This window comes from Acipenser ruthenus, chromosome 6 (genome assembly GCF_902713425.1).
Source record: "Acipenser ruthenus chromosome 6, fAciRut3.2 maternal haplotype, whole genome shotgun sequence".
Classification (NCBI taxonomy): domain Eukaryota; kingdom Metazoa; phylum Chordata; class Actinopteri; order Acipenseriformes; family Acipenseridae; genus Acipenser; species Acipenser ruthenus.
In genome coordinates, this window is record NC_081194.1 from 51841010 (window position 1) to 51867561 (window position 26552).

Consider the following 26552-nt stretch of genomic DNA (forward strand, 5'->3'; position numbering starts at 1 on the left):
TCCCTGTTATAACAAGGGCAGCGATACATCAAGAAACATTGAAAAAAAAACAGTAACTGTAAAAAGCATTTAAATGCACTTTTGTTACAGTATAGGAAACAGGCAATCACTGTATACTACTTGACTTACTTTCCCCAGTTGCATTGACTGAGTCTCCTGTAACAAAAGTAAGTCGGTAACTTTTTTCTGGTTGTTTTTCTTGTTCATGTGGGTGTTCTGAGGACGTTTGAGCTCCTACAGCAAATTCAACCACCAAATGATCGATGATCTTATGCGGTGAAGAATATTTAGAGGCATGCGCAGTTAGTTAGATTGTAAAAATAGGGAGATAACTCCAGGACCATGATATAGCTGAACCCACAGCATAGTGATTTGACATTACTTGCTCTTAATTACACCAATCTTCTAGTTTTTCAGCATTTGGTTGACTAAATACAGAAATCAGTTGACTAAATATTAAAAGGTGTTAAATGCAACAGTAAAAAAAAAGAAGACGACAGTCTTGGGGGTTTCATTTTTTTTTTTTTTTTTTAAAGATGGCAATTTGTTATATATTACATATAAAAATATCCTTTCAAATACATGATTTGTTGTCTTACAAAAACTTCACTCAAATGGACTGGAAAGTTTCTTGGTGATGGATTAACAGAAAATACACAATTGGCATAAGCATGTAACTATACAGTAAGCATATCCATGGAAATGTTAACTAATGCATGTTTTCTATATAAAAAGTACATGGTAAAAATAAAAGTGGAAATATAAATTAAACAAAAATGAACCCCAAGAATGATTAAGGTAACTATTCATTTAAATGTTGTCTCTACACCCAACATAGGCAGAATGAATACCTCTCAGCAGAAATGTGTAACCTTGTGACAAACTATTAAAATTACTCTCAGACACAGGAACAGTTACGGCTTTAAAGCCTCCATAGGAGGCAAGCAGGCTTTCCAATCCCAAACATTACATTTTCAAAGTTAGACAATTCTCCAGCTCTATTAGCAACCTGTAATCTATTTCAAAGCATGCAAGTTTAACTCATGACTCCCACTGCAAGGTACTTCTATCAACTGCAAACACTTTATATTTTATAACAATCTGCCTAGATTAGAAGAGCAGAAACAACTGACCTTTTTAATTTTTTAAAAGATGTTGAAATCTTAAATTGTCTAAATTGATTGACAACCAAATAGAGAATGCGATACATATAAAACAATACATTAGTCTTTTTCTTTCAGTTTTTACTTTTTTTTTTTTTTTTTTTTTTTTTTTTTAAAGTTAACTGTTTTGCAAATCCAGAAAATCAGTGATTTAACAATTACACAAACTATACAATGATGTGTTTAGGACAGAGATTTAGCTCATCAAGGAGGTAAGCAGCTAGCATTTCAATTCTTTAAGGCAATTATATATATTTTATATCTTTGAACGCCTTGAGTTGGTGGATTTCTAGGATTACCAGGAGACATGGCCAAGGTATCCATGTGATATACAGAAAACACAACTTTAAAAAGGTGCCTATACAATTATCACCAGTAGTCTTGTTTTAACAATTCTTTCAGGACAATTGAGCAGACTCAAATGTATTTATATTAAAAAAAAAAAAAAAAAATGGTTTGAACTGTGATAAATTACAAAATAAGGTTTACCTGCTGGAGACACCTATGTTATCGGTTTAGAGTCAGTCTGATGGAATTTTTAATGACACGAAGGTTGCTGGTCGGTAATGGAGAAGATGCATCTGGCAATTCCTTGCTGGGCAGTCTCTGTCAAAAAGAAACAAGATACAAAAACAAAGCACAACAGGAATACAAGTTAAATATTGAAAATTATGTATTAAGTTATCTTTACATATTAAATGTGCAACATTTATATAAAATTATATTTCAAGACCACAAAAAAATAAAAGATCAAAACAACTTACTAACCCCATTTATTCAACATTCAAGTTTATTTAAATACACTACTGCAATACAATGTGCAAACAGAGTTTTAACAAGCACTCTCGATAAGGTTTTGGATCATTGACTCTTCAATTTAGACACTATGGAAGTAAAATGTATTTTGGGTGAGTAAAATGTAACAAATGTAACTTTAATGCTAACTTATGGGGTATGCATTAACTACAACTTCACATTTTAACTACTGTTACTTTAATAAACTGTACAAAAACTTGCAATAAAATCAATTATTCTTATTTGTGTTCTTCACCAATCAAAATAGGGCTGTGAAGCAAATACACAAACAAACCTTTTTTTATTCCAGTGCTGGAAATTGAATATACTTGACAAAAGCATATGCTATATATTTCTAAGAAAATGAAATACTGCACCAATGCAAAAACAGAAACGATATTGTATTCCTTATTGATTGCCTGGCTATAGCAATTTAAAAGCATACAGGACGCCAAACACAGAATATTGTATTATATATTTACCTTGCAAAAACTCAGTTGACTGACAGGCAAATTGGTAGGTTAGGTCGAGGGGAATTAAGACAGCACTGAGAAATGGATCCCAAATTGCTTATTCAACAGTCAAACATGCATTGCAAGTGAGTAGAATCAATCATTCATTTATTTATTTAAACAAACCCAAACTTATTGGTCACGTGTTTCTAGCAATTTCCACGCAGTCTACAATTAGCTGATCCATTCGCTAGCTTCCACATGCAGTATATTCACAATTGACCATCGATACGCCAAGAGCTAACAAAATACAAGAAGCTCGATAACTTGCGAACTGAAGCGGTGCAGCAAAATTGCTTTATTACACATTACATTTAAATATCATACGTAATTCATATTTTGTCATTGGATAAAACTCTGTTGGTTTTACCCGTTAAACACATTTAATAAGCAATACCTGTGATCGTGATGTATCAATGGTTGGGATTGGCATAGGTTTAGCTCCTCCAAGACTTTCCTGTTAAAAGATTTACCAAATTCAATATTTATGTAGTTTTGTGTATGTATGTATGTATGTATGTATGTATGTATGTATGTATATATATGAAAATCAAGTGAAAATGACTGAAAAGGTAGCGTTTTAAATTAATTATACAGGTTATAAGCATAAGTTATATTAGCAATTACCTTTTCTCTTTTAAAAATAAATAAAACAAGGATACAAAACGAAATGAGACAAACAGTAAACATACAAAATAAGACAACAGCCCTTTATTTTTCTGGTCGTTTAAAGTTTCAGGTGGGTCCCAATTACTGTTGTATACGGAGGGAATCTGCGGTGGCAGATTAAATGGACTTAAGATTAAAATTGGAAAACGGAACCATCCATAAAATATAAGGAAGTAAGTACATACGAGATAGATATAATCTACATTTATTTAAATTCGGGATGCAAGTCGGTTATGATCGGTTGGCTTTTCAGCTGTTTTTACATCCAAAAAAATCTGTTTTACGGTAAAACTGAAATGAATTTAAAACCGTAACACAAAAAATGCATTTGTGCAGCCCAAGGAATGGGACATTCCATTATTACATACTATCAAAATTGTTGCATAGGTTGAACTGGCAAGTGTCACTCCCCCCTTTAAGACTTCAATTTTAGGAAAAACACCTTTGTTTAAAATATTTACAATTGATTATTTTCCTATATGCTCAACACCAATAAAGAAAGACACACAGGTTTAGTTTCGAAATGACCCTTGTTTGCAACGTTTTATTCCATTAATAATGTGTTTTTTTTGTTTTTTTAAGTTAAATTGCTAGAAACTATTCTGTGTCTGAATTTCTAAATTAGTTCAAGTAAATTTAAATGCAAATGTCAAAATACATATAATACTACAGTCAGCACTCGGCTACACGTCAGTCATGTTTTACCGCCCTTGTATGAAGAATAAAATCAATCCCCATTATATATATGTAACAAATTAATGCACTTACCTGTCACTCGATTTCCGACTGTCACCAGTTTTCTGATACAAAGCCCATCCCTTCAATGTTACAATTTACTTGTTTAACCGTTTAACCGTCACAGCCTGGGTTTTTTTTTTTTTTTTTTTTCTGGCATGGCAAATCAGTCTGTCATTATTGTGCACTGCAGTTACACAGCACTCCCTCCAAAAACAAAGCGAACGAGACAAGGCACGGTAATGTAAAAGTTAATCATTCAGCAGTTTGACACTGCGATGCATTTTTTTTATTTTATTATTTTTTTTTAAATCTGTGATCTTTAGTTTTTGTGACATTAGGGGTTTATCAAGCACTATATTCTGTGATTTTGAATACTGACTTTGGATATGGTTTTAATTCTGGAGACTATTGTTATTTTTTAATCTTTTGCTAAATTGCATTGTGTTTACATTTTAAGCAGTTCTGTGCATGGGTAACTGATTTCATTTTACTGTTGGGTCGTTAATGGGGAATTTGACATACTGCTACTATACGTAGCCGATTTAAAAGTATGTACTGTATTACAGTCTGTGCCCAGTTGTCTTTTGGCAAGTGATTTTCAGAATCATAGCGTTCTGAATTAAAATACTACTGTTGAAAATATAGTACTGTACCAACAAAACCAACTACATCTAAATGGAAGCCTACTTATTTTAAAAACAGTCCTTTCAGCTATGTATTTGACATTGCATCTTTTTTATATTCCCTGAAAAAGACAAGTTGTCTTTTACTGCTGCGTTATTCCCAACTTGTGTGCTACACATTTCAATGAAAGTCTCCCTGTACAGTTCCTCAAAACGCAAATCATATTTCTTGTACGAAACGTGTGCGCACAGGGCGGATTACAACGTTCCCACCGACATACGTCACTCTAACCCTCACTGAACTAATTTTAGGGTTAGATATGCGAGTGCTGACTGTACTATAGTACTGTAAATTCCAGTAATAAGTCTAAACCAAGTAGCTATATTAAATGGAACATACCTCTAAATGGAGAAAAAAAGCATTAAAAATCTGTTCCTTATCACGAGTGTTTGCTGGATTAAATCTCAAAAGTAGTTTAAATAGTACGTAATTTCTGCATGAAGTCTAGTACATCCTCATATCACAAAATAAATGAATATATTATTTTCAGGTAATGCTTTGGGAGGGAGAAAAAAAAAAAGCATGTTGAAGTCTTTAGTAAAAAACAAAACATCTTGTGTATACCAGGTCCCTAGAAAAACTGCTTGCTAGGCAAACATGCTATACTCTACTTACCAATACCTGCCCCTCATCGGGTTCTTGACCATTGTTGCCAGGTGGGTAAGGTTCTTTGAATGAAGAACCATCCAGGACAGTCAACTGAAAATAAATGGAACACTAATATTAAGGCAGTACAATCTAATTTTAAAAAAAGAACTATTTAGTTTTATGAACACATGTTTTATGAACACACCTGGTTCAATTACTATCATACATTTTTCTAGATCTATTGAATTCAAAAATCAACAGTTCATGATCTTCTCAGGTAAAATAAAAGTAGCCCAAATTTAAAACACCATCCTTACCTTTTCTGTGTCTTTCAGTCTCTTTGGAGATTCCTCCACGGAAGGAGAATGTGGTCTTTTGGGAGTGGCGCAGTTTGCACTAGTTACTCCATTAAGCAACATCTGAGCTGTTTGGCTATTTGTTGGCAATGTCAGACGTGGAATAACATTCAAGCCCACCACAGTGGGGATGGTGCTTCCAGCTGGAGGCTGCGCTGATTTTACTACAGGGTCAGCAACAGGCTCTAAGAAAACCAAAGGATTTTTCAGAGGAGTGGTTCTGACATTAAAGTAAATATGTATATTATTGTAGTTAAGTTTAAAAAACAAAACAAAACAAAAGGTTACATACTTGAACCAATTACAGGAATAGACATCCCAAGTTCTGCTTTTCCAGATGTGTCGAAAGGTGGCGACCCATCTACACACATTGCTGGTATTTTGCTTGGTGTAATGCTGTTAACAAAGTTGTATGTTAAATTTTATTTCCATCTGATGTATGATTTTATGAAGTTGCACAATTTTGAAAAGAAACAATCAGAGGATTTCCAACTTAGGGCATCACTTACCTTTCAGAGTCCTCTGCATCTATGTTTGGTTTGGAAGGCTTGCTCACTAGTGTTGGAGAGCTGAAGGGTGTTCCACTATCAGTGTCCCTTGAGCTGTCCAATGGGTTACCATCCAGAGAACATCGCTTGGACCCACCTCCATTTGAATTGCGGTTTATATCTGCTATGCTCTGTATAGGAGAAAAAACAAAACAAAAAGCAATCCATTGTCAGTATTGGAGATGCAAAAATAAAATAGCAAGGTTTAAAAGGAAGACATGCCACAAGTTACCTTCTTTTTCTTCTGCAGAAGATCTGGTGGTAGGTACTGATGAAGCTGCCTTTTCTTTACATGAGTAGCTTCAATTTTCATGCCATCTTTCAACATGCTGATGTTATTTGCCTGTCTGTACACTGAAAAAGAAAATCCAAAGTTCTTGAAAAATCAGCAGTCAAGATTCACAAACGGAGAAACCCAAGACTACTAACAAGGCTTGAAATTAAGGGTGGCCATGCTGCAATTGCCATGGGTGCCCTTCTCAATTGCTGCAATGCCCCTCAAAACGTATGTCTATTCACGGCCATTATAGCCGCAGTGCCCTTTCAGCTCCAGCAACTAGAGGCCTGTATTAGGAAGAGTTCAACATTCAAACAATAACATGATTTGCGTTAATTAGCCCTTTGCAGACAGACCATTATAATTTGAGATTAATTTGTCTGATAACAATTGTACACAACGCTGTAACAAGTTTTTTTTTTTTAAATGATATATATATATATATATATATATATCTCTCTATCTCAGAGAGAGAGAGAGAGAGAGAGAGAGAGAGAGAGAGAGAGAGAGAGAGAGAGAGAGAGAGATTTTTAATTGACATAAAAGCCTGTCAGACTTCAGACAAAAATCAACCAAACCAGTTAGTCCGGTCTGTAGGTCAAAAAACATTTCTCCTTTTTTTTTTTAGGAACTTTTTTTCTGCAGAGTCAACAAAGAATTACCCGACACCATACTGAATTCGCCCAAAATGTTTAAAATAAAACTAAAAACTTTCTGTAGTAAAGATCTTAGTGACAAACTTCAGGCATTACAAACCAATCAAAATGTATTTCACTAAAGTCCCTAACCAATAGAGTTGAGTTTTTGTATGCAGTACAGTATTTCTGTATCTATGGTTGCAGTGTTTACTCAAGGATTACCAGAACATGACAAAAGCGCAATGCTTTACCAGAGAGGCTTCTAATTGTTTTGCAAGACCCAGAACCCTCACTGATCCAAAAGAAATAGAAAAATCCCCCCACGTACCCTGTCATCAATCCATAAATTATAAAAAAATATATATATATATATATATATATATATATATATATATATATATATATATATATATATATATATATATATATATATATATATAACCTGAAATACAGGGTGTAGGAATACATTGCCTTTTAGTTGCTTCTTTTTCAGGGAAGCTATATAACAATTTAAACTTACCAGTATCAGTGAATGCCTGGATGTCATAGGTCAGATCAATATTTACACTTTCTGCATTTTCTACCTTTTTAAATGAGATGCCAATGAACCACATTGAGACAAAATCATTTCTGAAAGAGGAGAGAAAATGCATTGTACAAATGACAGTTAGGTGTGTAATACAGATTGTGTAATCGTTAAATTGCCGTTCATTAGGTTCTTAACAGAGGACAGTTTCCACTACAAATGTGTGTATCCTTAACAAGCATAGCTCAATCTTAGCATCTTAACTCCTTCAGCACACCACATACAGGTCTAGGAGAGAACTCCAATAAAAAAATGCAAGATGCTCTAGCACAAAGTACAATAAAATCATATTAACAGACTAGTAAACCTTTTACAGTATAACTTAATTAGTTGGTAGCCTTAGTATTTGAAAGAATGAATGCACAGAAACATTAGTAAACACTGAGCAGATTTTTGGTGACATTAATAGCTAAAGTAAAGAAATACACATTTCATTTTGAGTATTCCACCTGTAGAAAATAATGATAAACGTGAAGCCTACTAAAACAAATCAGAAGCCTTCCAGTTGGCGATTTTATTTCAGCTGTGTTTTTTTTGTTTTATTTTTTAAACTCCCAGTTGGACATAATTTAACACAAATGAAGGAGCTGTACTTCTATTGGGTTTACAACATTGTACACACTTTGAAACAAAGCACTGATTAAAGAAACTCACTCATTGCAATGCTCCTTTGATCCAGGAAAGGACTGAGGGTTTACATGTGCAAGTGTTATGTACTCATTGCGCTCCAAGTTTCCAACTAGAACTCGAATTTTGGACTCAACGAGACCGATCCTACAAAGAAAACAGGAATTTATTTTAGCACTATTAATTCAAATGTTTAACACTAAGAATAAAACAGTACTAGCTTACCATTCCAAGTGGTTTTCTTCAGTAGATGCACTGGCTGTTAATACAATATAATGCCTGTGAATTACAAGAGGGGTTTTTAAAAAACAAACAAAACAAACAGTTTTAAAATTAAACAGGAAATAAGTTCTTCATATTGGTTAATATTAAAATTAATCTAAAATTGAAAATCCATCACTGGCTTCATGGCCACACACAACCCAAAACCCAATAAAGTTAACTCATTAAATGCTTTCATAAGGGAAGGCTGGCTCCAACAGGTCAAGAGTGGTACTGCTGCCACTTATTGCCTCACAAGGCTTTCATAATAGAAGGCTGAACTCAGACTTTGTCCCTTCACTGATGTGAGTAATTGGAGTCTTGTCTGTTCAAGAAAAGTACAAAAATGTTTGCATATTTTAGAACCACGTCAAACATTGTCACTGCAAACCCAAACTACAAAACTACCAGTTTGACATATGAAAGGAGGAGCAGAAACTGAACAGTCAAAAGATCTAATGTGAATTCATACCACTTGCAAGAGGCTTCAAGTATACTTGTATTAACACACCTGCAGGTTTCAGATGTAATCATTACTCAAGGGACAGAGGAATCGGTGTGTTAAACTAATATAAAACCTGAAGTTATACTTCTAAATGGTTAATAAAAGGAGCTTTTTAATAAAGTACATTTGTGTGCAATGCAATAGTTCTGGGTTTTAAGCAGGGGTACTTCTAAGGGTCATAAGGGGTCCGCGGGATGACGCAAATACAAAAAAAAAAAAACAGTATAATATCATTATCAAAAAATCATTTTGTGTTTAACAGCTCAGACTTTTTCAAAATTATCATTCACCTGTACGCATGCGTGACTTCAATTGAGCAGATTTCCACTCTGACATGAGGACGGATGAAGCAGGCATCTGGCGATTCTTCCTACTGTATGGAGAGCTCTGCTCAGTGCTGCTCATGAACATTGCAGTTTTAAACTAATTGTATCATCGAACACTAAATTAGTTAAGCACAAGCTTTCTGTATTTTTCAGAAGTATAAATGCCGAGGCAAACAGCCACCAATACCTTATACAGTACTTTTAAGTTTTATTTAGGCACGGCTGCATTTTAATAACAGCAATAGTGGCTGGTTGAATTTGTTTTTGATACATTTCTTACTTGCAAAACAAAAGACTACAGAGTCCCTTTGGATAATTGTATGCTGGCTTTAATAAAGTTTAATGGTTAGTGATTATAGTTTTTTCTTGAGGTTAATGTTTTTGATATTATAAACATTTTAAATGAACACAAATATGCCGAGATGGGAAGTAAATGTCAACGTGAAACATTTACAGTGCAGACATATTACCTTTGAAAAGAAAGCGATTATGTGTGTTCCCAAACAGATTCACAAATACCATCTTCTGATTTTGTGTATTGCAAGACTTGTAATTTATTGTTTGGTCCCTTAATCCCCCAGTAGCAGAAGAATCTTATTGTATTCTGACTGAACACTTAATATCAATGTTTTACCCCAATTCAGCTGTAAAACACATTTTCTCCACTATCCAGCAGAGAAAAGAAGAGAGTAGCCCATAGTTTAATCTAATAAATGCAACTGCCAGCATATGGTTTCGGGCAGGCCATGTCCAGCCCAATATACCAACATTACGTTGTATAATATTATATTGCTTAAAAATGTGCAGAGTAAAATACTTCTGGTATCCAAGTCGCTTTGGATAAAAGCCTCTGCTAAATGACCAATTAATAATAATAGTTTAAAAATGCACTGTAACAGTAAAGGTGCTCCACGTGGCGTGCAGGATGCGCTCTATAGTCTGGATGTTGAGAGTTCGAGTCCAGGGTATTCCTTTCCCGACTGTGGATGGGAGCTCCCAGGGGGCGGTGCACAATTGGCCGAGCGTAGCCCAGGGGGAGGGAGGGTTAGGTCAGACAGGGTGTCCTCGGCTCACCGCGCACCAGCAACCCCTGTAGTCTGGCCGGGCGCCTGTGGGCTTGCCTGCAAGCTGCCCGAGAGCTGCGCTGTCCTCCGACGCTGTAGCTCTTGGGTGGCTGCATGGTGATTCCGTAGTGTGGAAAAAAAAAAAAAAAAAACGTCGGCTGACGGAGGACAGTGTGTGTTTGTCTTCACCCTCCTGAGTCAGCGCAAGGGTGGTAGCGGTGAGCTGAGCTTAAATGATTGGCCATTCTAAAAATTGGGCAAAAAAATTAAAATTGGCAACGACAATTTATAAATTTAAAAAAAAAAAAATGCACTGTATACAACAGTATTTAGATTAAGTCAACGTCACCACCACACTTTTCACAAAATACTTTCTAAATAAAAAAGTTGAGAAAGGAAAGGCAGACAAATCAAGCACGCCCCAGACTTAATTTGCTAAACTTACCAACAAAATGATATACCTCTGTGTACATATGAAACGTGTATTTAATAAAAAGGAAGCCATTCAGCCAAACTAATTCCAGAGCAAGGTACATTAATTCAAAGAAACAAACAAACAAAACAGTACAACTCAAATAAATAAATAAAATAAATAGTTACATTTAAATTAATCTATAGATTCGCTAGTCCTTCTAAACCATGCTTCACTCCTCTTGCATCAGTATTAGCATCCAAGGTCACACGTCCAGCGATTGGATAAAAAGGAGAGGCGGTGACATGCACAGTTCGACTTTTTTTTTTTTTTTTTTTTTTTACTGCTTTACTCAGCGCTCTTTGCAAGCCAGCTGAAGAAATTGAATTATACGATCGGCTAATAGGACATGCTAATCAGAACTACAGAGGCGACAAGAGCGCATCTGCCTCCTCTGAACATACAGCGGTGACTGAGTGGAGAATTTGGATCAGACGGCTGCCTTGGCATAAAACTATGTATTTATTGTTATATTACATACTTATTTAAATTTGAGTCGGCAATGCCTCCTCTGACGAGCAGCCACAGGTAATTGCTCAGATACAAACTTAACGGGGGAGCAGTGTGGAGTAGTGGTTAGGGCTCTGGACTCTTGACCGGAGGGTTGTGGGTTCAATCCCAGGTGGGGGACACTGCTGCTGTAACCTTGAGCAAGGTACTTTACCTAGATTGCTCCAGTAAAAACCCAACTGTATAAATGGGTAAATGGGTAAAGCCCGCTGCACACAGCCCGACTCAAGCCATCCCAACTCATCTCATCTGAGTATGCACAGATTTTGTGATTAGTTGTGCTCAGTTTTGGTTTGACGTCACAATTGAGTTTTTCCCCCGACTGGGTGTCGCACACTGCTAAGACTGAATTAGACGGACCACAACTAGATCCTGGTGATTACTATGTATGCAGATTTAAGTAATACTGCCCTGTGCACATTTTTGTATTAACTTAGCCCAACATAGCGACCCTCATATTATGCATGGCATCGTATACTGATTAGACGGCGGAGACAGCACAGCGAGGCAACCAAAAGAAGCGCTTAGCCTATTAATTAATTGACCATTTACACAGTGCAAACGTTTCAGGCAGTGTTTGACTTTTTGTATAACTTGTCTACTACACTTTAGCCTGTGGTAAATAAAATCCAACCTGTTGATTTTTTATTTGACTTTGGCGGGTTTTTTTTTCTCAGCGTGTGGATCTAGGAGCTTGTGATTTGTGACCTATTGGAGATCGACACACCGGTTACTTCTGTTTTAGCGCAGTAAGAAAATATTTGCTGCCAGTAGATTGATAATAAAAAGGTATACTGATACCTTTGATTAGTAAACGCCTAAAAAAAACCTATTCAAATGCGCACATATCTGATATTTTTGAATTCAGGACACTCAGAGCAATTCATGACTAATGTATTTTTACCTGTGGAACTAAAGCTGTCAATATTCCGCCATCTTGTGACAAGTTACATGACAAGCTACATCACTTAAACCTGCTTCACCATTGGTTGACACCCTTATGACTAATCGGTCTCAGTCAGTCTTGGTCGGCAACCGCTGCACACAGGCAGATTGATCACATCTGAACGAAACTGCGTCTGAAAAAGATTCAACATGTTCAATCTTCAAATCTGAAGACATCCTGACTGAAATCTGCATAATCTTGGTTTTAAGGGCACGCACACTGATACGATTCATCCAAACTCTGTACGGCCAGTTGAGATGAAATGAGTCGGGACGGCTTGAGTCGGGCTGTGTGCGGTGGGCTTAAGTCGCCCTGGATAAGGGCGTCTGCTAAGAAATAAATAATAATAAACTTCCACCAACACATGTAAAAATGCAAGTGTGAGAGACATATGCTACCACCCAAGCCTGGCTTCTGATACAATATATTTAGTTATATGATTTAAAAAGATTAGGGACTTGTAGCAGCATTTCCTTTTAAATATTAACCCTTGGGATCCATTTATTCAGCGTGTCAAGTCCAATTTATTTTCACATGCGCAGTTTACTGTAGATGCGCCGTTTAAAAGTATCCCCCCCCTCCCCCCCCAGTAAAACAGGTTTATAAGGCACTGCATATCAACAGGACACTCAGTACTGCATCTCCAGCACCGCCCCACCCCTTGTTCGTTGTATTTTTCACATACCTCTACATAATAGTGCATACTGATAAATCATCTCCTGATCACTCGTTTTATCACCAAACTCCTCAATAATGCAATCCAAGTCATTATTTTTATTACTATAACATCTAAAAAAAGCTCTGCAAATGTCTGTGATATTCTTTGAGTGCTGGATGCAGAAGCAGCTATCTTGTTTGTTTATGTTCATGTTATCTATGTGGTGTCAGGGCTGTCTGTATTCATGAGATACCCCCCTTTTTTTCCGGATTCTCTCAGCTCCTATCGGTCTCACTTGGCCACTGAATGTTTTCTCGGCTTTTTCTGGATTAAACAACTAGAGACCTGTTTTTTACGTCTTTGATGAAGGGAAAATTGCAATGTTGGACCAGGTCCGACATAGGACCGCAAAGGGTTAAAAGGTGATGCCTTTGGGCTCCCGAGTGGTGCATCCAGTAAAGGCGCTCCACGTGGAGTGCAGGATGTGCTCTATAGTCTGGACATCGCGAGTTCGAGTCCAGGATATTCCTTTGCCGACGAGGACGGGAGCTGAATTGGCCGAGCACTGCCCGGGGGGAGGGAGGGTTAGGTCGGCCAGGGTGTTCTCGGCTCACCGCGCACCAGCAACCCCTGTAGTCTGGCCGTGCGCCTGCGGGCTTGCTTGTAAGCTGCCCGAGAGCTGCGTTGTCTTCCGACGCTGTAGCTCTTGGGTGGCTGCATGGTGAGTCCGCAGTGTGAAAAAAAGCGGTCGGCTGACGGCACACGCTTCGGAGGACAGCGTGCGTTTGTCTTCGCAGTCAGCGCAGGGGTGGTAGCGGTGAGCTGAGCCTAAAAATAATTGGCCATTTCCAAATTGGGGAAAAAATAATAAAAATAATTGGCAACGACTAAATTTATATAAAAAGTGATGCCTTTTCACCGTATGTAAAAAAAAGATATACATACTTGTACTTTTGAAAAAAGTGTGGTGGTTCAAAGAGTTTTGACCATTCCACTTTCCCTAGAAGTATTTCATCAGTGACAGCAAGACCTAGGAAAAAAACAAGATTCAGACAGACAAAATTAAAAATGGAAAACGGTACATAAGGGCCATTAAGTTATTTTTAATATAGCCAAAAAGGACTATATAAAATGAACAGTTACCATGCTTAAACTCTTCAGTCATTATTGTTCGTGTTGACGTGGACACGTTGTACGTAGAATTCTGTTGTGGATAGGCTGGCGTTATGATTGGCATTAAGTGGTATCTATCCAAAGGATTAACCTGTAAAAGGATGTGCAGTGTTGACATCTAGATCACTACAATAAACCAAAAATGACTATAGACATTTGTGCGTCTAGGTACAAAATCATATATGTACATCAACCATCATCACATTCATTCATCACAAAATAAGTTATCAAAAAAGGATTATGCAAAGTTTGAAAATCACCACAAGGTTGTTTGTTTAACCTACCAATTTTCAATTTAATTAAATCATGATATTAAGAGATAGGTCAAGGTCACCCAACAATGCTTAAAAGTTAAAGTAACAAACAGTCCCAGAGATGCAAGCAAATCAGTGGATGCTACATTCATATCACCATCTCTGCAGATGCTTAAATTACCCGTGGGTCCCAGACAGGCAAGTTTAAATTGCTCTCTTCTGGCTGTTTCAAAAGCACAGGGTTTGGCCACTCCCTAGGGGAAAAAAAACAAAACAAAAACACACACATTAAAAAAAAAAAAAAATTTACAACCCGTAAAACAACAAAAAAATAAAAAAAATAAATGGGAGGCGACAACAGATTTGCAAAGATCCCCAAATACCAATAGTACTACTAATATAGTGCTGGGACAAATCTGAATATTTGAATGAACATTTCTTGACATGTATTTTAAGGCAAAAATCCATTGCCGTGTATGCCAGAAAATACATAATTGATAAGACACGTATCACAACTTGTTTTGCCTTGCTCCAATTTACCACTCAACAGAATTTGTACAAGTTTCCAAAACGACAAGTGAAAAAACATCTATGATATGTGGGATTAATACAGTATTGAGGAGAGAATGTTAAAAAAAATAAAATTAAAAAAATGATTATCAAAACACAGCTGCCCCTAACCCTCCATTTTAAAAGTTTGAGACAGCAAGTAGTAAACAGACCAGATTAGGATGCACATGCATAGTGATATCTAAAACTGCAGATGGCACTTCAGATTTGGGAAGCGAGTCAATCACTGGACACAGATGCAGGAACGTCACTCAGAAATGCATCTGGCTTTTCAACACTGGCCCAACTTGCAAGGCAAATGTGCCGTAATCAAGTATATAAAAAAATAAAAATTATATTATTTATATATGTGTGTAATTTATATATATATATATATATATATATATATATATTATATATATATATATATATATATTACACACACACACACAATTATGTTGTGATGCTCTTTTCTGTTATATGGAATATAATACTGTTTTTTCACTGTACAACACATATTCCAGATTTATTTTATTTGAAGTGTTAACTCAAGTTAAATGCAAGTTGTTTGCCTGATCAGCGAAAAGGCATAAGTAAACCTCAGTAACATTACAAAAATTAATTATGTCTATTGCCACTGTTGCTTGCAAAGAAAACGGCCATGGTAGGGAATAAAAAACAAACAAAACAAAAAAAAAAAAAAACAACACACCACACGTCTACTTTATGTACCATTTTGCCTGAAATACACTTTTTTTTCACTTTAGTAGTGTTACATATAATGGCTTTGATTACATTCTGCAAATGAACAAATATTAAATGCCATGTTTGTCCCAGCACTAATAAATAAGACAGACCAGTCAAACATTTGGTAAAAAGTCAGTCTTCCGTGTAATACCCTGGTTAACGCAGAACGTCCCTGTATTTTACGATAGATATCAGAATATCATGTTAATTTGATAATTCTTAAATCAAATTTATATACATAGCTAAAATCCAAATGACAACTTTCAAAATTTAAATGTAATCTATACAGGCAATTGTGGATTTTCTTGTTAAAATACAAAATAATCCTAAACAATTCAGGGACACTTCATACCACATTAAAATTACTCACCATTTTGAAAAGACTAAGAAAAACTTGTGGACCAGAGTTGCTGCTACTGCATTAGGATACAACTGGCAGGTTCTTGCAACCAGCATTGCCCAGGAGACACCACCGAGAAAGCCCAACATGTTTGAGTAAATCCCACGGCCTGAAAAGCAGTACATTCAGAATACAAATTTACTAGGCCCATTGTAAGTAAGTATTTCAGTCACTGCGCCTTACTATTCAATCCATTTACTTACGTTTTGCCCAAAGTTTGATGGCTCTCAAGGTCAGTCTGAAATTCTCCTTGTTTGGCACCAAATGCAGAATTTCATCAGTGACTCTGCAACCTGTCAAAGTTTACATCAATAAAAATGATTTTACACTTATCAATGCCAAAAGTTCAAAATTGAATAACACATTTATCAGGAGGAGATTGTAACTCAATTCTACAAGGACTTAATGACACAGAATAGGTAATGTCAAAATATAGTTTGAGTTCCCTATCTCTATAGACAATTTTGGAGTCCACAAGAAAGTTGTGCACGATAGCCTTTTGTTTCTGAATACAAAGAGAAGCTTCAAGTGCAAGTTACTCACATTATACAAAATATAAAACATACCAGAAACTTACCATTTAAGCTACGAATGCATCTTATATCAAGATTTCGCAAGTGTGAATCACCTCGAAGGTCCAAATTGTCTGGAATAGCGGGCAAAGCCAGCCTTGCAAACAAAAGATCAATCTGCATAGAGAACAATACTGTAATGAACTGTCAATCTGCAAAACATTTTCAAGTAGAGACTTGTTACCCAAGCTGCTTTTACACAAATGATTTACAGAGCATGGATCGACACTAAAAGACAATACTGAATTACTGTAGCTCGTTTGTGTATGTATATGGTCATATCCTAGGTTGAGGGCTTTCTGAAATATACATTTTAGATTATTTCACACATTCAAGGGTGAATTGCAACAAACTGAAAGTAGCATGCTTATTGGAGGATGATCCTGTGGTTAGCACAGGGGACGGTTATAATGATAGTCTGCAGGATAGTTTCAATTGCAACGAATCAAGCACTTACAGACTGCATGTTTTTTGTTTTTTTAACATGTTCTCAATTGCAACAAAAACAATGCATCAGTCTTCTGCCCATTTCAGGATTGTAAAACAAGGTATTAAGTTAGTCAAGTGATTCTTTACAGCAACAGGTGTACAAACTTATTGCTCATATGAAATTAACCATTTTGTGTGTAATTTCAACGTTTTAAAACGGCAGTTTTTTTTTTTTTTAAATGAAATATATATAAAGATTAACTGTTTGCATGATACTTAGGATAATTTCTGCTAACTATTCTTTTCAATATCAGGTACTGAATATTTTCTTGAGTTGACACCTATATCTTACTTCGAATGAAGAAATTTAAAAAACACCTAAAAGTTTTAAAATTAGTTTAAATATGTAATACAAAAACGCAGCACTCTTCTTACTTTCCCGTCATCCCCCCCCTCCCCAGTATTGTCTTTATTGCAATTGGTACTAAGATAGTACAGAGCTTGGGATGATCTGCAGAGCGTACTGTACTAGCTAGTACTCAACTTGGAATAGAACTAAACAGTAAAGTTTGCTGCAATTGACCACTAGTTACCGGACAACAAGTAAACACACTTTACCTCAATGCTGTCAAACTTAAACTTGATGACTGGTACAAATGCATCTTCCACAGCCTGTTAAAAAAAAAAAAAAGTCAATTAGCATCTCAGACCAGATATTTAAAAGGAGTAGTTTTAAAATACATTCCGAGTAGATTGTATTGCAATTACTTATATTGTGTTTGAGCAAGTCTGTGCCAAAGTGCTTTTACCCAAGTTCAGAAGCTGCTCTTCAGTTATAGTTGCTTGTTACTGACATAAGTAATGGATGCTAGATCAGCCATAGATAAGTTTTTTGATACTGTAGAAGTTTGGGACAGCGCTAAAACATTGCATATGAAAACAGCTATGAGAATTATTGCAATCATACAAAGCAGACAGTAAAAAACTTTGTTATGCTACTTACTATAACTAACCTAAACTTAAGTTTTTTTTGTGTCTTTCATGCAAACATGTAGCACTTATGGGCTTCTTATGAAAAACTTTATTCAAAAGTTATTCATAGAACAAAACTACTAAACAAAATATAAATACAGCTTACTTATGTTACAGAAGCCATTAAATGGCCAGATTCCAATAAATGGTTATAATATCTATACTGTTCAGGGATCGGTGTCAGAAACGGGAAATCTACTAAAAAACAGCATCTTCTCTTGTTGACAAAATATATATTTGTGCCCTGCAAGATCCATATATAAAAGAAAATGTAATTTATTTTTATGAAATTTGTGTAAGTGCACTTGTAAATTAAAACCTATAATGTTTTTACACTTCTGAAATATTGAAAAAAAAACTTCCTTTTAAAATCTTGTTATACGTATTCACAGGGATGCAAGGGTTCAATAAAATGTCAGCAGCCAGCTATGGCGTTCTGTTTATTAATCTGTTACGTACTTTGTAGTAATGGGGTGACCAATTCAAATGGTTAAAGTAACGTAATGAGACACATTTAATAATTGAGCTTATGCAGGCCAGAAAGATTTAATAAACATGTCTAAACATTCATGGAATTAGAGTTCCACTGACAAAGTCAATATCCAAACTATAAAAAGAAAAAAGAAAAACATGCTCAGTTTTAGCAACTGATGACATTAAAATCAATAATTGAAACACTTGCCCTTAGATCTTTGATCCCTTCATGTAGTTTAAGCTTTTCAAAGAATGACTGAAAGAAGTCTGGTCTCTCTACATGGCGAGGTGCAACACAGAGAGCATCAATATCCGCCCCTGTAAAGTGAAAGAGTCCAATACTGCGTCAATATCCTCCACAAATAAAAATAAAAAAGTGAATAAATGTACCTGGTACCCTTAACTTGTAAAGTTATGAAAGACGTAGTGATTTAATCAATTTTATTCTCAAAAAACAGATTTGAAGATGGAAACATTTTAATAAGTGTATTCATACCTTTTGTGTGTACTCCAAGTCTATAGGACCCAAATGTAAAAATTTTACCACCAACATTTGCAATCGCGGAGAGTGGTAGGTTCTGAAATACAAAAAAAAAAAAAAACCCAAAAACACACATATATATATAAAAAACTGTTCTGACAACTGTGTACAAATAATGTGTTTTTTTTTTGTAGATTTAGGACCTTCAGGCAACCACACAATTTGTGGTACACACTTACAAAAGACTGTTCTCTCCATTATTTTCAATACGTCAATACTGCTGACCTCCCTTTTTGATATTCAAACAGACACACTTTAATCCTGTTGTCATTGCTTGTACTTTAGTATTCAAACCTTTTGTTTTCAAAAGTTAAGCGGGGCTCCCAAGTGGCGCATCCAGTAAAAGGCACGCAGTTTGGAGTGCCCTATAGTCTGGACGTCGCGAGTTTGAGTTTGGTTGAATTACAAAATAATAAAACACTTACCTTAATTTCACTTATTTCTGCAATCCACTCCTTTACCAAGTCATTCAATTTACCCAAAACAACCAGTCTGTAAAGCAATAACAAAAAAAAAAAGAAAAAAGGTAGTGGAGGGGAGGTTTAAATTTGAAACAAAAATAAGTCACTAAAAAATGTATAGAGAAATCAACAACTTGTAAACATGTTGGTGTTTACATAGTACAGGCCCACACAACTTGACGTTTTAATTGCTCATTTTGTGCAGCCTTAAAACAACTCATTGTAAGCTGGCTCTGCAAAGGTTACCACACTGGATGAAAGACTGTCACTAGTATTTGAATGGTTACCTGACGTGCAAGTTGGGGCAAAAAAAATGTTTCCCTGTTTAAATGGGGGGGGGGGGGAGTTGTGGGATTACCTGTGATTTAATTCTTCCTCATCTTCAAACACCCCAAAGGGTTTCATTGCTTCTGTTAACTTGTGTGTGTAAATGTGATCCAGTTCTCTGGGAAAAGCCAGGCTGATTGAAGAAGTGATCCCATAATGTTTTTGAGGCTGCTGCTGCTGGCCTCCTTGCACAGCATTATTGCTGCTGGCACATCAAGAAACAATAAATTCAACATGTATCTCCTACCTCCACCTTTACAAACCTTCTACTGACACATTTAGGCACAGTAATTATGAAAACAGGCACAAAATACATTAAATGTATACATGACAAGTGTATGTGCAGGACTAAACTACAAGTGGAAGAGAAAGTGTAAATCCAATCCAAGAAATCTATCTACAGGATTCTGATAGTCATACAGCTCAATACCATTCTTGAATTTCCCCATCACAATTTACCTATAATCTTGCATTGGCAATATCTAAAAACTGACATTACATGTTCACTAATTTTTTTACTATTGTTGATTAAATGTAATTGCTATTTCAAAGAACATATTACAGTGCAAGTTCAGGAGCTTTGATGAATATACAGTATAAAGACTGCATTTCAAGCCCCCCCCCCCTCAAAAAAAAAAACTAAAACAAAAATAAAGTATATTAATATGGGCTCCACCTTGGTTCACAATATAAAACATTCACGGTGCATAAAAAAAAGAAATCAAGTAGGTGGGAGGAGGGGAATGGGCTTTAGACAATGAAATTCCCACTTCAGTCATTTTCAATGCAAGTATTTATTGATGGTGGATATTGATGATAAATCATTACAATTCGCTTTTGGTGCCCAGGTAAGCAATTCAACAGGAGATCCAACAGCAAGTAGTATACTACATTTTAACACAGGATATATCCTTTGAAACAACTACAATCCATTACGTAAACGTCTGTGGCAAACGCCTGTGGCAATTACGGTTTATAATTTTGCGGAAACATAGGTCTGACCATATCAAACATTTCCCAACACAGATCTGTTTAATGTAGTCCGGGTAAATCGTCTAATGTTGACAGTGACAAATGTGTACTCTATCCTACTTCCCGGTCTGAAAGGAATCTACGAAATGTATACTTTAAAAAATGTAGAACATAAAACTCAATGTTATTTATTGATTTATTTTAAACTTCACCAGGTTTGTCGTACCGTACCAATCATTTCAAATAGGTCACGCTAAATGCTAACTTAGGATCATTCAGAAAATAGTACATGCCTGCCCTGTGTGTATCTTTCTGACGGTTCTTAGCTACCGATTCGTTGTAGCTTTTCAAAGACATGACCTACAACACAGTAGATGAAGTAACTATAATAATTAGCCAGACGATGTGCGTGTTTTATCACCATGCCCGAGCTAGACAGTATGACTGAGGAGACTAAACTTCAACAGCTGTAAGTGTAAACAACAAAGAAATTCTGTATAATTACTAAAAACTAAAGACAGCACACAGTACAACGTGTACGTTTCTGTTAGCACAGCAGCATATACGCTTCTATTAAAAGTTTATAATGTCATGGCTGAACACAAAATACAGCTATAGTTTACTTAACGTGGTTGTGCAATGTTTACACCAGGAACTTAACCAGAACTCAACCATTTTATTTATTTTAATAAACAACGCACAACGCCACACCTATATATATATATATATATATAAACATGTCCTGTGTTATCATGCGACGGTTTCCATTGCTAATCCCTAAATAATATTAATAATTGTTATTTTAAAAACCAATACGATTTAGCTCGAATTAGAAAACAACATAGGCCTCTCTAGTCAACGAATAACTGCAGAACCCTTTTCAACCATCAAAATACATATACAATCAAAATATGCTAATGTTATGAGATCACCCCACTTACGCCGACATTTCTCTCATGACACCCCGTGGCGCTTTCTCTGTATATGTTTATAATTAATTTCGACAAAACATGAACTCAACCACCACCAGCCCCTCTCTCCATATTTATAACAATAGATCTACTCCAATATGGCGCCCACCGGCTTAAACGATCCCGACAGCCACTGCGCGGATTTAACTCCGAAGAGTTGACATAACAGAGGCCGCTTATTGCGATGGTCAGACCATTTCTTAAAAGCAACGACACAAGTGAGTGGTGGGTGTAATTAAAAAGTACCATAAAGATATTCATAATTAATTGTGTACAACAAAGTAAAACACTTAGTAGGTCCTCTATCAACATCTCTAACGGCTAGTTAACAGACCCGTTTTAGCTAAGGTAGACCAGGATGAGTGTCTAATCGAGGTCTCTAAAACCATGAGTAATTTTAAAATTCTGATACATATTTCTATTGTATACGAAACATGATTGTGTTACCCTTTTACGTATTTAAAGGATACTAACTGGTATTGTTCAACATGAGCACATTATGTATTACAACAGGTTCAATCTCACAGTATCATACGTTTCTGACATTATAAAACCTTTTTTTTCAAAAGAAATGTAAAATATATAGCATTCACAGGCAAAATACATAAAAACACAAATTAAACCATGTTACAAATACTAAACTGCATAAAGGCGATTAAAAAAAAAACAATACACTATCTCCCCCCTCCGCCACGCTCTCCATCTCCAAATTTCCTCAACAGAAATCTTTTGTTATTGAACTTTACGACTTGCATCTCTTCTATAACTGTATACAATCTATTGAATAGTTGTAACACGTTTGTGTAGATGAAGACATTGACAGAGACTGCACATTGATATATTCAGCTAGTTGTATTACTGAGTTTCTGAAAACTGAATGACTGGTATGTCACAGGCAAACCAAAGAACCAGGAAGTTTTGGTATTTAGAAAAACAAAACTAAAACAAACAAACAAAAAAATAAAAATAAAAAACCAACCCTTACAGGCTTTGAAAGACGTGACACTTCACATCGATGTGTGACTGCAGATCACCAGACATAGTGACGACGATGTCCTGTGGCTCCATCTGCTGGTAGTACTGAGGTACGACATTCTAGATGTTGTGTAAATCGTAATTTAAAAATAGCCCTTATTTTAGCCACTCTTATCTTAGAAAAACCTTAGTTTTTATTGAAAATTCACAGGCTTCAGTTATCAGTTATCTCTGAAAAGGGACATACAAATAAATAAAACCACAATGTTTTTAGGGTGGGGGTCTTAAGGTTGTTTCAATGGAAATCAATGAAGTTAAACTTCTGCACTAGTTGGTTCAGAAGATGTGTTGCAATGACAGTTTGATATAGACTTGTGGCTAAATTATGAAAGTATAAAACATTGCAAGGATGTGAATACTGAACAAAATATAAGCAATTATAATACTGCATTTGTTGCCCTTTCTACCAACTTGCTGAAGCTTGTAATTGAGATTTTTTTTTTTAACCTTGTATGGTACAGAAAACACCACGACTGAAATTCAACTGTAGGAGTCTTTTCAAAAGATGCAGTGCTTTTTGCTGGAATAACAAGTAGGCCTTGATAAAAAAAAATTAAAATCCATGTTTTAGTTGCACTTCCTTGGTAATTTCACCTCAGCAGTGTTTTCTGGGTCAATATGGAAAGCAGCTGGTTAAATGACCAAGGAAATGCAACACTACCTGAAAGCATGGTTTGCAAAGAGAGATTTCATTAAACCTAGTTCAGTACCAGATATAATGGTTTAAAAGAAAAATACATGTTTATTATACCATGTGTTTCTTTCAGAACTGCATATTTGAGACCTATAAAACGAATGGAGGTGTAGAACAGGTAAAATGTATAGAATTATTTTGCTGGCAACAATCACTTTAATATGTAAGTCAGAATTGAGACCAGGGACTGCAGAGGTAATGGTCTGGTACATTAACTGCACCTTTTCATCTATCAGTGATCTCTGTTTGAACTTTTGTAATAAATAAAATAATCCGAGATTTTACAACATACAGCAGCAAAGTAAACGTGGCTATCTCAGTGTCCTATTTTAAGTTCTGTACTTTCTTGATATTCAGAGCCCTTTCTGGTTGGTTCATCTCAATGGTTTTCCAATCTGGTCCTTCTCAGTCTTAAAATTGATTTTGACAGCTGGTACCTGCTGAATATGTACTTCTGGAGCAGAGTTTGTGTATATAATTATGAGTTGCACCCCTGGTTAAAGTCTGATAAGTATGTAACACATTTGAATGCTACCAAATATATTTGTGGGTTTAAAACTCAAAAAGGAAGTCTCTGGCTGCAGAGTTAGTTTATTCTGTAGTCCTTTCTTCATAAAATCACTTTTCTTTTACACAAACAGGATTGCAATTGTCCACTTATATGTTAACTTTAAAAATTAGTAAACAAAAGGTCTGGCAATGGGCAAGCACCACAAACCAGCAGGGGTGGCCCACTTTTTCTAGGACTCTGTATAAATCTTATAAAGATTTCATTTTCATCAATGTATTTAGGTATTGAAAGCAGGGGTCATATTACCTGGAGTAGATGCAGCTTTGAGTTTGCATCAGTTGAATGTGTGAAATCATTAATGTAAAGAAATTCCAGCTGTCGGTGTAATTACTCTTTTAGAATTTTACTACAGTCAGAGCCATCAGGGAGCAAGGAAGCTTCCATTAAATACATTTAGAATGACTATGTTCTTTATAAATATATCTGAGGATGATTACTGATTTTGTGATTAGGAAAACGGTGCCATCTATCATTTTTAGATTGGCAATTATGATCATTAAAGAACACTAACATTTGCATAGTATTACCCATTTTAACATCTCAATTACCCTTTAAGTTCTTAAAAATTGGTTGCTGAATAAATGGATGTGGGGGCGTGGGAGAACAAAGGAATTCACTGTGGTTCAGCTAATTAGTTTTAATCTTCCTTCCATTTTTTAAGCCTGAAGAAAGTGCGAACCTGAAAGACACTAAAATATTCCACTGCTATTGTTTCCTCCGAAGCTGCGACCAGCATTCAGCATATCATGGATTTACAGATATGTATCCAGCTAACAGCAGATGTAATTGCAGTCTTCATCTGCTCATGTTTTAAACCAGAGGTACGCCACCTTGGCTCTCCCAGTCTACGCTATGTTCAAAACTTTGTTCAAAACTTTTTTTAAGATACTTTTCTTCAGCAGACTTAAATTAGGGAACAAGCTGGAATAAAGTTCTGCATCAGAATGGACTATAAAAGCCATTCTTGACCTTTCCAGTGTCTCTTACTGCTGCTACTTTAATAGTAAGGGGTCATTTTGAGGCAGGTTAGGGTTACCTTGATTTACATTATTTTGAAAGGAAACTCAATGTAAAAATTCAGAGCAGTTTATGATGCACATCATTTTCTGTTTCTGTTTCTATGAGATGCTCCTTACACACACTGACTTAACAACATTGTTTGCACTCAGTAAGCCCTTACTTGAATGCATATAGAGGATGATTCAGAAATAACGCACAATAAAAAATAAACAACATTATTTCAGAACATGATTGTGTTGTGCTCTGCCACTGACTGGTCACCAGGACTCTCTACCTGTAAAACTGAAACCCGAATGTTCAGACAGGTAATAATGTTTCATTGTAATGTAATGTCAGAAATATTATCATGAAGACGTTTCAGGTATGTTTCATTGTAATGTAATGTCAGAAATATTATCATGAAGAAGTTTCAGATTTGTTTCATTGTAGTGTAATGTCAGAAATATTATCATGAAGAAGTTTCAGGTCTGTTTCATTGTAATGTAATGTCAGAAATATTATCATGAAGAAGTTTCAGGGAGAATTGGGACGTCATATTTCAATATAAGCACTCTACCAGAGTTTTGTTCTGCTACAGAACAAATTCCTCCATTTATTATTATTATTATTATTTATTTCTTAGCAGACACCCTTATCCAGGGCAACTTACAGTCGTAAACAAATACATTTCAAGAATCACAGGACAAGTAATAATACAATTAAGAGCAAGATAAATACAATGACTTTGGTTCTAGCAAGTACAAGTATGACAAAATACGATTAAAAAACGGAGCAGATAACAGTGTCAGTGATAGTTAGATCAGGATATGATTAAATACAAAATACTACAGGTTAAACACTTGGCAGATTACAGTATTCTGAAGTACAGGATTAAATGCAGTAAAATAGGGGGCAGATAAGAGCAAAATAAAGCACATTTAAATGAAGGGTAATCGTGTCCCAGGATACAAACAGAGGAGTTCTACAGGTGCTGTTTGAAGAGGTGAGTCTTAAGGAGGCGCCGGAATGTGGTCAGGGACTGGGCAGTCCTGACATCTGTAGGAAGGTCATTCCACCACTGCGGAGCAAGGGTGGAGAAGGAGCGGGCTCTGGAGGCAGGGGAGCATAGCGGAGGTAGAGCCAGTCTTCTAGTGCAGGCGGAGCGGAGAGGTCGAGTGGGGGTGTAGGAAGAGATGAGGGTCTGGAGGTAGCTGGGTGCAGTCTGGTCAAGGCATCTGTAGGCTAGTACAAGAGTCTTGAACTGGATGCGAGCGGTGATCGGGAGCCAGTGGAGTGAGCGGAGTAGTGGAGTAGCATGGGCGAAGCGAGGCAGAGAGAACACCAGGCGGGCAGCAAAGTTCTGGATGAGCTGGAGTGGACGGGTGGCGGACGCAGGGAGGCCAGCCAGGAGGGAGTTGCAGTAGTCTA

The 26552-nt window shown here is 36.1% G+C and overlaps 1 protein-coding gene across 2 annotated transcripts; it reads right to left on the minus strand.

Annotated features, from left to right (window-relative positions):
- Window positions 1-1241: 1241 nt before the first annotated feature.
- LOC117411158 (poly(A) polymerase gamma-like) lies at window positions 1242-21943 on the minus strand. 2 transcript variants are annotated; one of them, XM_034018374.3, is made up of 22 exons: window positions 21796-21943; window positions 19914-20087; window positions 19520-19586; window positions 19050-19131; window positions 18762-18871; window positions 17666-17719; window positions 16624-16735; window positions 16250-16339; window positions 16017-16155; window positions 14532-14604; window positions 14067-14187; window positions 13869-13953; window positions 8407-8460; window positions 8209-8328; window positions 7489-7598; window positions 6286-6407; window positions 6015-6184; window positions 5798-5901; window positions 5467-5690; window positions 5177-5260; window positions 2868-2927; window positions 1242-1769 (listed from the first exon to the last, which is right to left on the minus strand). In XM_034018374.3, exons 1-22 carry the CDS (start codon window positions 21810-21812, stop codon window positions 1671-1673), a joined length of 2271 nt encoding a protein of 756 aa, XP_033874265.1. In that variant the 5' UTR covers window positions 21813-21943; the 3' UTR covers window positions 1242-1670. The 2 variants fall into 2 exon arrangements, with proteins under 2 accessions (XP_033874265.1, XP_033874266.1); XM_034018375.3 differs by having other exon boundaries at window positions 19914-20084; window positions 21796-21936.
- Between the last annotated feature and the right edge of the window lie 4609 nt (window positions 21944-26552).